The sequence below is a fragment of the Cucurbita moschata genome, unplaced genomic scaffold (assembly GCF_002738365.1).
Source record: "Cucurbita moschata cultivar Rifu unplaced genomic scaffold, Cmos_1.0 Cmo_Scf00035, whole genome shotgun sequence".
Classification (NCBI taxonomy): Eukaryota; Viridiplantae; Streptophyta; class Magnoliopsida; order Cucurbitales; family Cucurbitaceae; genus Cucurbita; species Cucurbita moschata.
Window position 1 is genome coordinate 1880568 of NW_019268551.1, and position 17486 is coordinate 1898053.

General features: G+C 33.3%; 2 protein-coding genes across 2 annotated transcripts; both read right to left on the reverse strand.

Moving 5' to 3' along the window:
* Window positions 1–555: 555 nt before the first annotated feature.
* LOC111431028 (probable nucleoredoxin 1) lies at window positions 556–4658 on the reverse strand. Its single transcript, XM_023067517.1, has 4 exons — window positions 4511–4658; window positions 2708–3187; window positions 2160–2639; window positions 556–1362 (listed from the first exon to the last, which is right to left on the reverse strand). The coding sequence occupies exons 1-4, from the start codon at window positions 4604–4606 to the stop codon at window positions 739–741; spliced, it is 1680 nt and encodes a 559-aa protein (XP_022923285.1). The 5' UTR covers window positions 4607–4658; the 3' UTR covers window positions 556–738.
* Window positions 4659–9377: 4719 nt separating this feature from the next.
* On the reverse strand, window positions 9378–11761 carry LOC111431030 (ACT domain-containing protein ACR8-like). The gene is made up of 7 exons (XM_023067521.1): window positions 11443–11761; window positions 11270–11315; window positions 11048–11162; window positions 10890–10957; window positions 10214–10786; window positions 10020–10124; window positions 9378–9941 (listed from the first exon to the last, which is right to left on the reverse strand). The coding sequence occupies exons 1-7, from the start codon at window positions 11514–11516 to the stop codon at window positions 9579–9581; spliced, it is 1344 nt and encodes a 447-aa protein (XP_022923289.1). The 5' UTR covers window positions 11517–11761; the 3' UTR covers window positions 9378–9578.
* Window positions 11762–17486: the final 5725 nt, after the last annotated feature.

Consider the following 17486-nt stretch of genomic DNA (forward strand, 5'->3'; position numbering starts at 1 on the left):
TACGGTTATTTATCAACTATAATCTACAAACATAAACAAGGTTGAAGTTGTCTTATCAATAATCAAGCTCAGAAATCAAGAAATGTAAGCGATCGTACCAACGTCAAATATTAAGGACTTTTGCAACCATGAAATCAAGAAATATGTTCCTACGCCGATACTGTCATCAAATTACACCTGAAATCAATCGAGGAGAACAAGTCTTACACCATCGTCAATGGTGTACAATGAAAGCAACATCAGTGAGAGAGAGAAACGAAGCATTTTTTTAGGGTGTGAAAACCTCTCCCAAATAGACACGTTTTAAAACATGAAGTTAACAGCGATGCATAATGAGTCAAAGCTGATGATATCTACTAGCGATAGACTTGGGCTGTTACAAATGATACCAGAGCCAGACACCGAGCGATGTGCAAGCAAGACATTGAGTCCTGAGCTCGGGAAAGAGAAACAAAGCATTTCTTAGGGTGTAAAAACCTCTCCCTAGTAAACACGTTTTAAAACGTGAGGATAACAGCAATACGTAACGAGCTAAAGCGGACTAGCAATGACTCAACATAGAATACCCGAGGCATCATACATAGAACTTGTTGAGATCTCAAATAAGCATTCACAACGAGTGAGAAGATAAACATAAACAGCTACAGATATGAGAAAGGAACAGAAATGCACACAAGATTGGTAAGAAAAGTGAGACGACCATTTTAAATATCAATATGATGAACGAAGTAGTTACCTTCAACCACAAATTCTCCATTTATCCATCTGGTATTCTGGATTCCTTTCCAAAGCACACTCGGGATGGAGATCGAAATCGCACCTCTTGCAACAATACGACCATACACGTCCTTCCTTTTCACATCCGTCGCACACGTATCCTTTTCGAGGCGTAAGCGAAAGAAGATGTCCTTCATGGAGTACATGCTTAACATTCTGAGGCAAATTCCTTGTCATCAACTCAGTTTCCGACTTCAACTCTTCAGCTCGACCGGTACTGAAAGGATAAGCCTTAGCGCCATAAATTGAAACGAGTTGTGTAGCATCATTCGTAACCGTGCGCCCATCCGCTCCGATACATATAAGCACTGGGATACTTTCCATTTGGACCTTGAATTTACGCCTTATCAATGCTTTCCTTTGGTCACCAAAGGGAATGGCTAACCACGGCATTCGAGATAATAGTTTTTCGAACGATACTTCGTCCTTGTCGCACGAGATGAAGATCACTTCCAGATTACCATTCTTCTTCTTAATATTGTGATATGTTTCAATGAGTTTTGGCAGAAATGCATGACATGGTGGGCACCAATCTGCTGAGAAGTAGATGAGGATGTTCTTCCCCACCAGACTTGACACCGGTACCTGAAGAATCAAACAATTTAGTTATTTATGCACCTATTGTAATGACGTAGGCTCACCGCTAGCAGATATTGTTCTCTTTGGGCTTCCCCTCAAGGTTTTTAAAACGTGTCTACTAGGGAGAGGTTTCCACACCCTTATAGAGGGTATTTCATTCTCCTCCCTAATCAATGTGAGATATCACAATCCACCCTCCACCCCCTTCAAGACCCAGCATCCTCGCTGACACTTGTTCCTTTCTCCAATTGACGTGGGAACCCCCCCCCCCCTTAGGAGCCCAGCGTCTTTACTGGCACACTGCCTCGTGTCTACCCCCTTCGGGGAACAGCCTCCTCGCTAGCACATCGCCTAGTGTCTGGCTCTGATACCATTTATAACGGTCCAGGCCCACCGCTAGCCGAAATTGTCCTCTTTGGGATTTTCCTTTCGGGCTTCCCCTCAAGGTTTTTAAAACGCATCTACTAGGGAGAGGTTTCCACACCTTTATAAAGGGTGTTTCGTTCTCCTCCCCAACTAATGTGGGATATCACACCTATAACCAAAAATGCTTTGATACCCAGTTCTTGTAACGGTATACTACAACCAAAATGTTTTGATACCCAATTGCTATAGCAGAAGCAGAAGCAAGATCGATCGCACTCACACACCCACAAACAAAAATTAAACAAAAAGGCACAAAAATTTACATGGTTTGAAGAGAAGAAATTCGCCTACATCCACGAGTGGTAGCCAATCATTATAATCAAAGTGTTTACTTTATCTAAATGAAAACCAAATTGAATTTAAAATAAAACTCGAACCTTGGTTCCATTGTTGTCGATGACAAAATCACGATCCCCCGAAACCAAGACCGACTCCAACGTTTGAGCTTCCTCTTTTTCCTTTTCAAGCTTTGCAAGCTCAGCAAACCTTTCCTTGGTGAAAGGATATGCCAGAAAACCGTGTTCTTCGACAACATTAACAACATTGGACTGAAGAGTTCTTCCATCTCGTCCAATCATAACCAAGGTCGGTAGCGTCGAAATCTCGAAATATCGAACCAGCTTATCACATCTCTTATCTATGAAAGGTAATGCAAGCCAAGGAACATTTCTTAAACCTTCTTTAAACAATTCTTCATCTTGATCAAGGGATATCAGCACAATTTCAAATCTCTCCCCTTTTGCTTTCAGTTTCTCATAAGCATCCACAAGCTTTGGTGTAAAAGCCATACATCGTTCATATGAAAATATTGAAAAGTACAGACCCACTACCTTCCCTTCAAGCTCAGCGACAGGTACCTTGCAAGTAAGAAACAAGTTAAAACGAGTTTGTAAGAGTAATGATGAGCAAAATCATTGGAACTCACTTTCTCTTCCTTGGATGATATTACAAAATCACGTGAAGAAGAGACCATGATGGATCTCAAGGACTGTTCCCTTCTAGCCACGGCCTCTTGGCTCACCAATTGAGCGATTCGATCTGGGGTAAAAGGATATGCCTCGGCTCCGTATTCTCGTACGAAGTCGACTCCGCTATCAGTAGAGAGTTCCCCATTGCTATCAAGGATTATGAGATGGGGTATGCCACTCACTTGGAACAAGCTATCCAAGCGATCCCTTCTCTCTGAATCAGAAAATGGGATAGCAAGCCATGGCATCTTAGAGAAATACTCATTGAAAGACTTCTCATCATCATCAGCTGACACGAAAATGATCTCAAAATTGCCTTTAGAAGATAGCTCGTTGTATGCTTCAACCAAAGAAGGGGTGAACCTTTGGCATGGGCCACACCATGCTGCTGAAAAATATAACCCCAGATTCTTCCCCTTTAGCATCTCAATATTGACCTGCAGGGTTCAAGATTAAGCTAGTATTTGACTATTCAAACCATTTTTGTTATATTAAACACCCGAACCTCTCCGCGTGTGTTAGGGAGAGGTTTCCCCTTATAAGGAATGCTTCGTTCTCCTCTCCAATTGATGTGGAATCTCACAATCCGCCCCCTTGAGAGCCAGCATTCTCGCTGGCACACCGTTCATGGCTCTGATACCATTTGTAACAGCTTGAGACCATGGTGTTAGGAATCACGACTCTCCATAATAGTATGATACTATTCACTTTGAGCATAAGCTCTCATGGCTTTGCTTTCGGCTTCTCAAAAGGCCTCATACCACCCATGATCATCCTCTAAATTAGCCAATGTGGAACTCCCTCCCAACAATCCGCAATCCTCAACACACGGCTAGCAGATATTGTCCGTTTTAACCCGTTACGTATCGTCGTCAGCCTCATGGTTTTAAAATGCACCTACTATGGAGAGGGTCTAGCCCTACTCCGATCAGTGTCTCGCACCGTCTAGTAACTTGGCTCTGATACTATTTGTAACAACTCAAGCCCTCCGCTAGTAGATATTGTCCTCTTTCGACTTTCCCTTCTAGGCTTCCCCTCAAGGTTTTAAAATGCGTATGCTAGGGAGAGGGGAACGTAACATTCCTTATAAGGGGAACCTCTCCAACGGATGGGTTTCCCCTCATAGGGAGAGGTTTTCCTTTATCAGGAATGTTTCGTTCCTCTCTCCAACCGATGTGGGATCTCACAATCCACCCCATTGAGGGCCAGCGTCCTCGCTGGCACACCGTCCAGTGTCCAGCTCTAATACCATTTGTAATAGCCTCCCATGGCTAGCAGATATGTCCGCTTTAACCTGTTACATATCGTCGTCAGCCTCACAGTTTTAAAATGTGTCTACTATGGAGAGGGTCTAGCCCTACTCCAACCAGTGTCTTGCACCATCCGGTAACTTGGCTCTAATACCATTTGTAACAGCCCAAGCTCACCGCTAGAAAATATTGTCCTCCTTGGACATTCCCTTCTATACTTCCCCTCAAGATTTTTAAAATACGTCTACTACGAACAAGTTTCTAATCGACTTTTTTTGCAGAAAAAACATACATTAAACAAGAGGAAAATTGACAGAGGGTTCCAGTTCCAGTCCTGATACTTTTTCTAACTAAAAATTTAGCAAAATCTGTTTAAATGACTAGTTCTAAAGAACAAGAGTAAGAGCAGAAGAGGCTAGAATCGGCGCAATTGAGAGTGCAAGAAATCCAAAATGAAAAACGCGCGAAAACATGTGGATCAATAATCAATCGAATAATCGATTGGAGTACCTTGTCGCCATTGTTGCGGAGGAGGAAGTCCCCATACTCTGAGTGAAGACCATGAGCAGCGACGCCTCCGAGACCGTCGTGTTCGTCAACGCTCATTATTTTCTTCTTCAATTCAAAGTAATTTAGCGAACCACAGATTAAGGACCGATTCAAACAAACATAAAGCATTTCTAATTATTTATGGATTAATTTAAGACAACTTGATCAAATCTATGATTAAATATTAAGGTGGGTATATATTTTTATAAACTATATCTATATAATATATATTAATGTCGGATAAAAACGTTCAATGAGTAAGTCTTCTCCAACATCCTCGTCTCCTATTTCAATTCTCGTTCTTTCCAAAATTTTCATTTATTTTTGCAAAAATTAGAAGATAATTTTTTTCCACTATTTAATATATATTTTTAAAAAATATTCACTTCGATTAATTATTTAATGAATATATATATATATATATATATATATATATATATATATAAGTACATGTATGTATGTATATAGTGAGGTGGGGCGAGGTCGAGATTGGTGTCGAGGACGGTAACGGAAACAAAAGAATATAATCTCTGTCTCCAACTCCCTCTTGGATAACATAGAGAAATCTTTGCCCACTCTCTCTCTCTTATTTCTCGTCGTCCCGTTTGTGGCGAATACCTCTAGATTGAATGATTTACAAATGTATCGATTGTATTGACGAATATTTTAATCATTTACTCACCGTTTTTAGTCAATGTGTTCAAACAGTGGAACAAGGATGAGGGATCAAATCTTAGACTTTACGGGAGAGAGCTAATGACAATTAAAGAGCTACTTTAGCAATCGGGGTGCACGAGTTTAGGGTTGGGTTGGAAAAATCTTTCGGACCTAACTCAAATAAAGTTCACAACCTAACTCAACCCAACATCTATAGTTGGATTTGGTTAGGTTGTCGGGTTAAATTATACTTGTTGCATTGATAACTAAAATCTCGTAAAATTCAAATATCAAACATTTACAAGTCATGACACAACACTAACATCCATCATAAATTTTAAATTAGGGTCGGGTTGGGTTGTAACCCGACCAAAGCAATGTCAACATGCAAACAAAATCGAATTTTTGAATTTTCAAAAAATCAACATAACTCAACTTTTATGGTTTAAATTTGGATTATTGGGTTGTATGCATATTTTTATCTAATAATACATTTCTCGGGTAATCTTGAGACGGGTAAATGTAAATAAATTTGAAATTAAATAAAATTAAAATTAAATTTTGTATAGATAATTGATAGCAATATCGAGCAGTTGTGATAACAATATTATTTTAATAAATTTAATGATAATTAAAATATATTAGTAATATGCTTTATTAGAGGTTGATTAGATTCAAAATTCGATTGCAAAAAGCATATGAATAAATGCTTGAAACAAGAATTTAATGTCTTATATTATATCCTAATTCTTCATTGCATTTTTCCAAATACTAAGGAAAGAATATATTCCAAATTATCCACTAAGTTTTATATATCATATCACATCTTCCATGTTAAAAAAAAAAAAAAAAAAAAATTAATAAGAATCTTAACTTTATTTTATTCTTTTTTATCATTGATTTTCACTTTCAATCTTCGTGTTTATCATATAGCTCTATGAATATGTTCGTGTCACGAATTATATTAATCAACAATAATATATATTATATCGCTTTTGTGAGATTCCATCTTGGTTGGAGAGGATAACGAAACGTTCTTTACAAGAATGGGAAAATCTCTCTTTAGAGACTCATTTTAAAAGTGTAAGGCTGACGGCACAGACAGTATTTTCTAGCGATGAGCTTGGACTATTACAAATAGTATCAGAGTTAGATATTGGGCGGTGTCAACAAGGACGTTGGGCCCCAATGGGGTGGATTGTGTAAGGGTATGGAAACCTCTCTTTATAAACGCGTTTTAAAACTCTGAGGTTGATGGCAATACGGGTCAAGGTAGACAGTATCTGTTAACGATGGGTTTTGGCTGTTACAGTTTTTTCTTATATTCATTTATCATAGTACAACGGTAATGATTGAATTTAGAACCTAATATTATTTAGACATGTCAATGATTTCCTCTCGATCTATCTTCAAGACTTGCCTTATTTCTACGTTTAACAACACTTAATTCATCAATAACGAAAGGTTGAACTTTATACTCGAGTTGAAAAAGAGGATTAGACTGAAGAGCTTGATGGGACTAGGAAAGAGGGGTGGATTATAGAGCTAGAGGCAGATCGGATTGAAGGTTATTCCATGAACAAACCTCGGTTGAGATTATTAGTAGAGAAAAAATCGCTGAGAGATAAATTTGCCTACTTGACCCGAACAGATAAATGGTTGTGCAAATGAGTTGTGCATGAATTATATCTTTTATCGTAGTCATTAAAATCTCTTATTTTATTATATTTACTAAAATAAAATAGGGGTTGAAAAATTAAAAGTCAACCAGTAGAGTTGACATTACATTGTCAAGACATTACATTATCTTGTAAGTTCAATGGACGAAATAATAATAAATAATAATAATTGTCATTTCAGATATCATTTAAATAATAATATTTGATTTAGAATTTAATAAAATTTAACATTATTTCACAGCTTGGATATATTGTTTTCATATTTAAATTAATTTAGAATTTTCATATTTCAAAGATTGAGTAATTATTTTTATTAGTTTTTTAATAAATTTCTAATGGTCTAGTCATTATTTTTATTTATTTATTTAAAAGTCAGCTTTTTTCGGTTGGAATAATGGGTAAAAATAATCTCAATAAATAATAAAAAAAGTACACATTAGTTTAAAAACTATTTTCATTTTTTGTTGGAGAAATATATTATTAAAAAAATGACTAATTAATATATTGCAATAAAAAAAATTATTCAAAATATAGTAAAAAAAACATACTTTAAATTAGTTGTATAAAAAATATGAGAATTTCTTTATTTAATATTTTCGACCATTAATTTTAGATAATTAATGGTGTTAAGTCCAATTATTAAAATAATTTCAACTGTTTACATTTTGGTTTAATTTTATTTATTAATAAATATATTATAAATAATATGTATCTAATTGAAAAATCCAATATAATTAATTTTTTCATAAAGACCATTTAAAAATGATTATAGATAAACAACAGAGTATATAATAAATCTAGATCATATAGTTAAATAAAATAAGTCGAAAATTTATAGACCAAACAAAAATATAATAATAATAATAATAAAATTAAAATTAGAATTACGACAACAACCTAAAATCTGTAAATCCAATCAGCGGCCTGTTTTTGTGTCTTTTTATTTATGATAATAATAATATATAATAAAGTTTATTGTGTCTTTTTGTTTAAAGATGATGATAATAATATATAATAAAGTTTATTTAATATTATTTCTTTGACCAATTTCTGTCACGCCTAAATAAATTATATATAATTTAGTTCGTTTCATATATATATTTTAGTTTTGAGTTAAGAAATTAACAAAAAGAAAAAAAAATATTTAATTGTTGATTAATCGAATTTAATATCTTTGAATATTATTATTATTATTATTATTATTTTTAAGTATGTTTTGTTTTATTACTTTAGATACCATATTTAAAAGATGATAAAGTTCAAAAACGATTAAACAACTATAGAATTATTACGATCCCATTGGATAACTATTTATTTATTTTTATTTTGTATTTATGAGAATTAAGTTTATAATTATGAATTTCTTTGTTTTATTATCGGTCTTTTACCAATGTTTTTAATATTCAACTCAATTTTTAAAAAGTAAAAAAACAAAAACAAAAAATGTTTGGAACACATCTTTTTAATAATTATTTAGTTTTTAAAAATCAAACTTATAAATGAAGATGTTATTTCTAACTAAAGTGATTTTTTAATTTAGATGGGAACATTTTTTATATTACATAAATGAGTCGGGAACAGGATTATATTCATTGTTTTTGTCTGGAGGAGTGAGGAACATTTTTTCTATTAAAAAAATGGGATCGGAGAAAAGATTATATTCCATGTGAGTGACGAACATTTTTATTTTTTTGTTGGATAAATGGAGTAGTAGAAAAGATTATATTCCATGTTTCTGTCCACAAATTAAAAAAAAAATTATATTCACTGTTTCGGTCTATTTGAGAGTGAACAACATTTATTTATGTCCATAAAATATAAAAGATTATATTCCTTGTTTCTGTCAGGAGTGAAAAACATTTGTTTCTGTTCACAGATAGAAAAGATTATATTCACTTGTTTTGTCTATTGAGGAGTAAAGAACATTTGTTTCCGTCCACAGATAGAAAAGATTATATTCTCTGTTTCTGTCTATGGAGTAGTGAGGAATATTTGTTTCGGTACACAAATAGAAAAGACGAATACAAGCCAACCACGTTACAAAAGTTACGAACCCAATTAGATAAATGGGGCTTCATGAAAGATTATATTCCATGTCTCTGTCTCCACACACCTCGTGATTATAATCCCTGTCACAACTCAATTCATCGCCCCATTATATGCCAAGTCTCTGTCTCCACATACACCTCATGACTATAATCCATATCACAGCTCAATTCCCCACCTTCAACTCATACTAAATATATAACAGGACATTTGTCTATATTAAAAAAATAAATTAATTAACTTAATACTCTAATTGTAATATTTAAATAAATGCACATTTTTTCAAAACCGAATCAACGTTAACTTATCTTGGATCCAAAATGGGGAAAGCTTCTCCATCCCGAACATCTCTATTTATAAAATAATTTATTTATAGGAGTATTTTAAAAAATTAAGTAAAGCCTTTAAAAATTAATAAATCCAATATTTTTCATTACATTAATATAAAATTTGATATTTACATCATGAACTATACGCTAAAAAAACTATCTTTCAAACAAACCCATATATTAATGTATAACACCAAATCCCACCTTTTCTTTGTATTCTTTATATACACCAAATCATATTATAAGCAAAGAATCTTTCTCATAAAGTAAAACCAATCTCGCTACTCTTTTCTAGTATCAAGTCGATCTCGAGCTCGCTCACGAACATGACTTAATCAGTCCTAGATTGTATAGATTCCTCCTTACCATGCTTCCGAGTGTAAACAACACCGCCCCGCCAACTCCGACCGTTTGTTCTTCCCTCTCCGTCGCTTGATCACAACTCGATGCAACTTCCTTCACCGTCAACTCACTCAACCCAATCCTTTGTCTGACCGACTCTATGGTCTTTGGATCAGCTGCATTTCCGACCGCATCGGTCACGTAGAATACGTTTCGAGCCATGTCCCTCGCCGTGGAGATCTCAGCCCTCGTTACGTTCAGACCGTTCTCTCGGAACGTCCTCATCACGTCTGCTAAAAGGCCTGGCCTGTCCACTGTGCATAGTTCTAGCCTCACACCCTGCAGCTCACAATCACAATATGATCAGTTTGGTTCATTTGCAAGAAACAATACCAATCAGTTGCTATGGAGAGTTACCTCAGATGCTCTTCTTTGTATAGCAGCTTGTAAGCATTGAATCACTCGCTGCCTTTCGGGTTCGGAACTAATCGGGGTTCCGTCGCTATGCCTAATGTAGAACTCCTGATAAAACCCAACCGAAAAACGTTCAAGCTCGATTCGAAACATAAAAATGGTTCAGTTTAAACTCGTGTAGATATATATATATATACCAGATATGCTCTTTCTTCTGCAGTGTTGATTGTGGCATGAAACACCACATATTCCATGTCTGTCAAGGTGAATATAACATCAAACAATAGCTTCGTTCGATCTTTGCATTGAACGTACACGACCGAGTAACCCCTTTCGGCGCAGTTCTGAACCGTTACACCAGGGGAATCGGCAGCGTTCGACTTCAAGATAGCCTTCCTTTCGTAATCACGGTCAGCAAACATCATTTGATGCAGTCTCCTTTCGGTATGTGTGACTGCCATCGACACCGACGTCTTCGCGCTACGAATGTCGTTGTCTCCCTTAAGAACACTCCTTAACCGTGCTACAATGATGTCGATTTTCTGTCGGTCTTCGATGGGGGAACCTGAGTTGCAGTCCTTGACATAGATCAAGGAAGCAATCCTGCCATTGTGAGTCCAAATTTTAGCTTCCACCACATCACACTGCAGATCAGCTAGCACAGCAAACACCTCCGACAGAAGACCAACACGGTCTGTCCCAGTGAGCTCCAACGCCGTGGTGGCACCATTAAACGCTTCATTCCTCCGATAATGCGTCGTCCCGAGCGACTGCCAAATTGAACAAACAAACACCCCCAGATCCAAAAATGAGTTTCAATCACAACAAACCAGCAAAAGAATGTTCATAAATTCAACCAACAATCTAAATCACCTGCTCGAGGTAGCGAATCACAGTGTCGTCGGTCAATTTCTCGCCGTTCTGATCAGTAACATGAAACACTACAATGAAATTAAAGAACACAACCATTAAAAAACATTCAAAATGAAGAACAAACAGGCAAAACAAGATGTTCCTGTTCTTAATCATACCATCCATGAACCATCGCCCATCTGAAGAAACATAAGCTTTCTTGATCGAGAGGTTAATATCAGTAAGAATCTGTACAGCCTCCAAGAGATTTCCATATCTTCTAGCACTATCAACCTTCAAATAAAATACAGTTTCAGCGACAGAATCAAACACAGTTCCAGATGAACAGAGACGAACAGAGATGAACAGAGCATTTTAATGGAGATTTTTGTTCTTTGTACCTTCACGAGAGTGGCAGTAGAGCAAGCGCCATTATCAATCACAACCCTAAATCAAGTGAAGAAAGAACAAACAAAAATCATAAGAAATTTCAAGAATCAACAGCCAAATCCATCAAATGGGTTCGAAAATTTCAACAAAAAACAGGGGAAATCGATGAAACAGAGAGTGAAACCTGGGTGTGTTCATCCTAATAACAAGCTTTTCGTATTCATCAAGACAAGAAGGCCACTCCATCTCCATCATCATCTTCAAAACCCAAAACCCACCAAGAAAAACCAAAAAAAAAACACAGAAAAAAACGATCGAAACAAAGAATCGACAGAGAAAAATAGGGTTCTAAACACGCTCTGTTTCTGTAAATCCCTTTTCTCGTCGCTTGGATCTTTAAATCTCTACCCGCCCTCTTTAGCAACAACAACATTTATGATTATATAATATATCCTATCAAATCTTCAATATCCTTTTTATTTCCCTTTTTATTTCCCTCTCAGATTTTTTTTTTTTTTTTTTCTCTTACTTTTTGGCGATTAACTGTTACTCTCAGTTGAATCGTTTTTGGAGCTGAGGAGTCCTACCCGTGATGTTATTTTTTAGCCTGACCGGATTTTCTTAATTTTTTTAATTTTGTATTTAATATTTAACAATAAATTCAAAATTTTAAAAAAAATTAATATATTTTCTACCCTCAATTATTATATTAATATATTTAAAGGTTACAGCTCAAAATTTAAATTTTACTGCAAGACAACTTTGATTTTATTGGTGGGAGTCTGGCCAATGGAAGTAGCTGGAATGTCCAGCAAGGATGCCACGTAAGCTACTGACGTGTAGCTTTGCTTGCAATTGACTCGATAGTATTCGCCTAGCTACCACCAAGAGAAAAGGTGAGTTGTTCGATCCAGCTGGCAGGTGGGTCCCACCTTCCTGATTTACAATTCCTTCCGTTTTCTTTTGCCGACCAAAATTATGCCACCGCACGTGCGACCTGCTTAAAATTTCGATTTTTTTTAAATTTTTTTAATTAAATAATTAATTGAACTAAGCTTAAATTGATCTCGTGTGTATTGCTCGAGAAGGGCAAATGAGTAAATTTGAATCAAAAGGGCATATTAGTAAATAAAGGAGGTAGTAGATGAGTGACGTGGTTAGTGGAAAGCACGCTTGCTTGGGAGAACAAATATATTCAATTATTAAATCTTTTTTTTTTCAATTATGCTGTCTTTTTTAATTATTTTCATTAAATTACATTTATAAGAATATGAAAATTCAATGTTAATCATTTAAGGATAATAAGCATGATTCAAATAATAATTAGGTTAATAAAGTATCCTAAGTTTATAATATTAATATTAATTAATATGGGTTGAGTCTATAGATGCTATAAATCTTAATAAGCTCATTAAATAGTGTAAATGTAATTATTATTAATTTTAATTTATTACCCATGTGGTAATAAATTAGATTACATTAATTCCAAATAAATATTGTTCCAAAACTATATATATTAATGGCTTTTATTAAATGAAAATTTAATTTCAATAAGTTGGTTATAAATAATGCAAGTGGGAAATAAATTCCCATGTATTAATGATTAACCACTTTATTTATTTATTTATTTTTATAGTTATAATTAATTAATAGAATAAAAAGGAACAAATTCGTACATATTAGGATAAAAGAAAAGCTGATATGTCTTTAATAAAAATAAAAATAAAAATAAAAAATAATAAAGAATTCTGTTAATCATCTTTTTGCACTATAAAATCTAGAGGAAATATTTAATTTAGAATATAAAAAAAATTAAATAAATATTTAATCTCTAAATTTTTTAGATTTTAAAATTCTTTTAATAAAATTTTAAATTTACACAGTATAAAAAATTTTAAACTTATTAAATACGAATATACAAAATTATTATTTAGCTTTTATTTAAAGGAAAAAAAAAAGGCAGTGGCGGGGCCCACAGGGGTGGTATTGTCTGAAAATCACGTGGAAAGCATGTCAGAAATCACGTTCCTGAGTTGGCGGCTAATTTTCCCTCCACCGCCTATGACGTGGCGCTACTGCAAAAAGCTGTCTCCCTCTATTCATAACAGTTGACAGTTAAAACTGTTTTAAATAATTATAAAATAATAATAATAATAACAACAATATATATTAATTTTAATTCTAAATTATTTAATTCTTATCTAAAATTATAATTTAAATTAACACGTCATAATTAAAATATATAATTCATAAGAAAAATTTTTAGAGTTGAATTATGAATGAATAAAAAAAATAAATAATAAAAAATAAAAGGGACACTTGGTCTGAGGGGAAGCCGTTAGAGGGAGACAGTTAAAAATAAAACGACATAATATGGGCGGCTTCGATATAAAAACCCCAAAGTGGGGCCCACATCATTTCGAGGTTTTGGAGGGAACGAACGCATTGGATCATGCCACGTCGGCTGCCTTTTCGCACTCTCCAAAGGTTTTTTTTTTTTATTTATTTTTAAATTTTATCTATTTAAATTATTTTTAAAAATAATTTATTTATTTTTCATATAACTATAAATGATGCTCGAAAAGAATATGGAAAAAATAATAACAAGTAGATCCAACATAACTCAATTAGTTAAGTCATTATATTTTCAACCAAAAAGTCAAAGATTTGACTAAAATTACGACCGTTTAGTTGATGAGTTATGTTCGTGTTACAATGAAATTCCGTCTTTATTATTACATGTACGTGTGTATTATTGAATAATATTTTTTATTTATTTAAACGTGATGATTAGTGACAAAAACATATTTAACTTTAAAATAACTATATATTTGATATAATCTTTAATATAAAAAATGATAGTGATTACAATTTAAGAAAAATATAAGATTTGAACGAGACAACAAAAATATGATCATCACTTAAAAGTATGTTTTAACTTATTATTAATTGGTGACCTAATTTGTGACCTAACGGTTTTGTTTCTTTTGGAGAATATTTTTATGAACTAAATATTCTCTCCATAAATAAGTCGGGTATATTTTAAATACAATTTAAGATTAAGTCCCGACATTACAATTGTTGAATTAAAAATTTTGTGTATATTGTGTGGGTGTGTAACAATGTTATTGATTTCGTGGTATCTTTCTATTGCACGTCGAGAGTTCAAGATCAAAGAAAAAGTACGAATTTCGGTAAGATTCCACCTATTTGGATCCTATATAAATCAGCTATGAAAGGTTACGATCCATGACGGAAATCATATCTACAATATAGAGAACCATTCCAACACATCAAGAACGAAAGTTTCCATGAAGTTAACGTTTTAGATCAGCTTCTACCGGCGAGTTAGAGTTTGTGGGACGAGATTATCCTTTAAAGAGGTGGAATCGAGCTAGAGGGAGAGCACTCCTTTAAGTGGGTAGATCGTCACAACGAGCATAGAGCACTCATTAAGTACGTAGGTCTCTTACAACACGATACTTTGAACACTAACTATCGTCTATAAAATTGTAAATAATATCATATACGTTATCTAATTCCTACGCCTTTTGTATAAAATGAAGATATTTTTGACCCGTTTTAAAATTTAGGGATATTATTAAAACACGAGAACATTGGAATAATTTTATATTTGTTGTAATAGAAATAAAAATAAAAATATGAAAATGACAACAAAATTAGAAGCGTCACTAAAAGGTATGTTTTGGCCTATTATTTGTTTGTTCCTTATATGAGTTATTAATTAAAACTTTAAAAAATATGTAGCCGACCTAGTGGATTTATGTTTTGGAACCTTGTTTAAAAATTATATATATATTTTTATTTCTTTAATAGATAATAATTAACTGTAACGGGTTAAAATATTATATTTCTAATTAAAGAAGCGAGTCGATTGAGTCCTATTAATTCTTTAGAAAGATAATTATTTTTTAATTATTGAAAACGATGTTGAGAAAATATATTAATTTTTAATTGTATTTTTTCATTATTTATATATCAAACTCAAGTGAATCATAGCCGTTATGAAAAACTAGCTTTCGTTATTTTAAAAGTGAATGAAATAAAAACTTTTCAAAATAAAAGAAAATATTAACTTATTGGAACAGTAGATTCATGTCTCAATCATCGAACCCTTCTGTCACGCCCCCATATGCTCTTGACATGCTCGTGTGTGTATATATATATATATTACATTTATGACTGAACTAGTAACTTTTCTGGTCACCTGTATGTAATTTATGACATAAACATTGTAATCCAAATCAACCCATTAAAATTTAATCCATTTGGTTAGCAAAAATCGAATAATAATTGAAAATGGATTGAACATAAAAATATTTAAAAATGAAAACATGTTAATATAATTGAATTAGCTTCATAAAATTGCATGTGAAATAATAAATATCCATAAATAAAATACAAATTTATTTATTATTATTAAAAAAAAAAAAAAAAAAAAAAAGTGGTTGGGAAATCAAAGGGTGGGTAGAAATGGAAGAATAAAAATTGACCATTCACCAAAATAATAATTCAAAATTAAACCCAAATTATTTGACTTTATCATCCCGACATTTGCTGTCACACTGACATCTGTCACCAATCTTTTGATTTGTCTGTCACATTCCCTACCTCACCACTGGGTTTGACTTTAAAATCATAAGTCCTTTTAAAATGATTTGAGGTTTAACAAATATTAAATAATTATTAACGAGAAATATATATATTTTTTCTGTCTATTTAATTTAATACTATAAATTAAATAATTATTTAATTAATTATTCTTTTCTTCCATATTTATTAAATACAATGGACTGAATTGAAAATTGTAAATGTACAAAGGGACTAAATTGGAATTTCACAATAACATACGGACTAAATTGACATATATATTCTCGAACCAAAATTAAACAAATAAAACGAGATACAAGAATCAGAAGTCGAACCAAATGATAATGTACTAATTTTAAACTCCCATTTGCATATATTCTTATATTATATAGTTTCTAGAATCGAGAAGATTCGGGAAATCTATATGCCATCCCTTCCCCAAAATTTAGTGGATTCCCACCTAACAAGAAATATGGGACATAATGTGCCCAAAATCTTTGTACCAAGATCTTATATTAAGATTGAAAACCATATAATATAATATATATATATATATATATACACACACATATATGTCCCTCTTAATTATGTGTCACATGAGGCTTTACCATGCCTATGTGTTGCGTTGTCCAATGGCTTTGATTTTTAAGGACACCTTGGCCCATCATTGTGGGTCCCATCCCCAACAAAGTTCAACAAATTCATTGACAACATCGACACTTAAGGTTGTCATTTACCGCAAAAAAGGGTTTACCGCAAAAAAGGGAAGTTGGGACGTAACTAAAACTCGTGTGTTCGTAACAGGTCTAGTTTAAAAATAAGTTGTTTTTTTTCATTATAACTAGATAATTTAGAGTAAAAATAACCGAACTCGTTTGAAAAGTTAGAAGGATCTATCTGCTGTTTTTAAAAGTTAAACGGATTTGTTAGCTGTTTTTAAAAGTTTAGAGACGTGTTAGACACAAATATAAAAGTTCATGAGCTAAACTTGTAATTTAACGTTCTCGAGCCGCAATTTTGTTCTTTATCTTACGCTATAAAAAGTGGGCACAAAATTAAAAGAAGAGAATTGAAGAAAAATTGGATGTGGACATTGTTGTTGGTCGGAAAGGGAGCTGTTTTTCAAACATAATTGCTTGGGACGACATTTAACCGACAACCCTTACCTCTTTAACTATAAATTACTTTTTTTTTTTTAGGGAAAATCTGTCATGGTTGACCTTTTCTTTATTTACTTTTCTATGTTTTAGTCATTTAAAATTAGTGATTTACTTTTCTATAAATTTACAGATGTTTATTCTATCTAGTTTGAATTTTGTTTCGGTCCATGTAATTTCAATAAATATGATTAATCCCCATTTCTAACGTCTCATGTCCCATCATTCGAATTAGGATTCGACACCTAATGACCCTGACATTCTCTTGTGACATAGTCATGTTACTTAATCCTCGCTTTTTAAGAGTGAAGACTATCCCCACAGACCAACACGAGTCCTCCCAACATGCTTTGTTCTCACCCACATGCATCCAAAAAAATTCCTATGAAGTCATTTAACATAGAATTGCTTCAAGTAAAACATGTTTAACCATGGAGCTCTTTTGATTGAGCCATGGAAA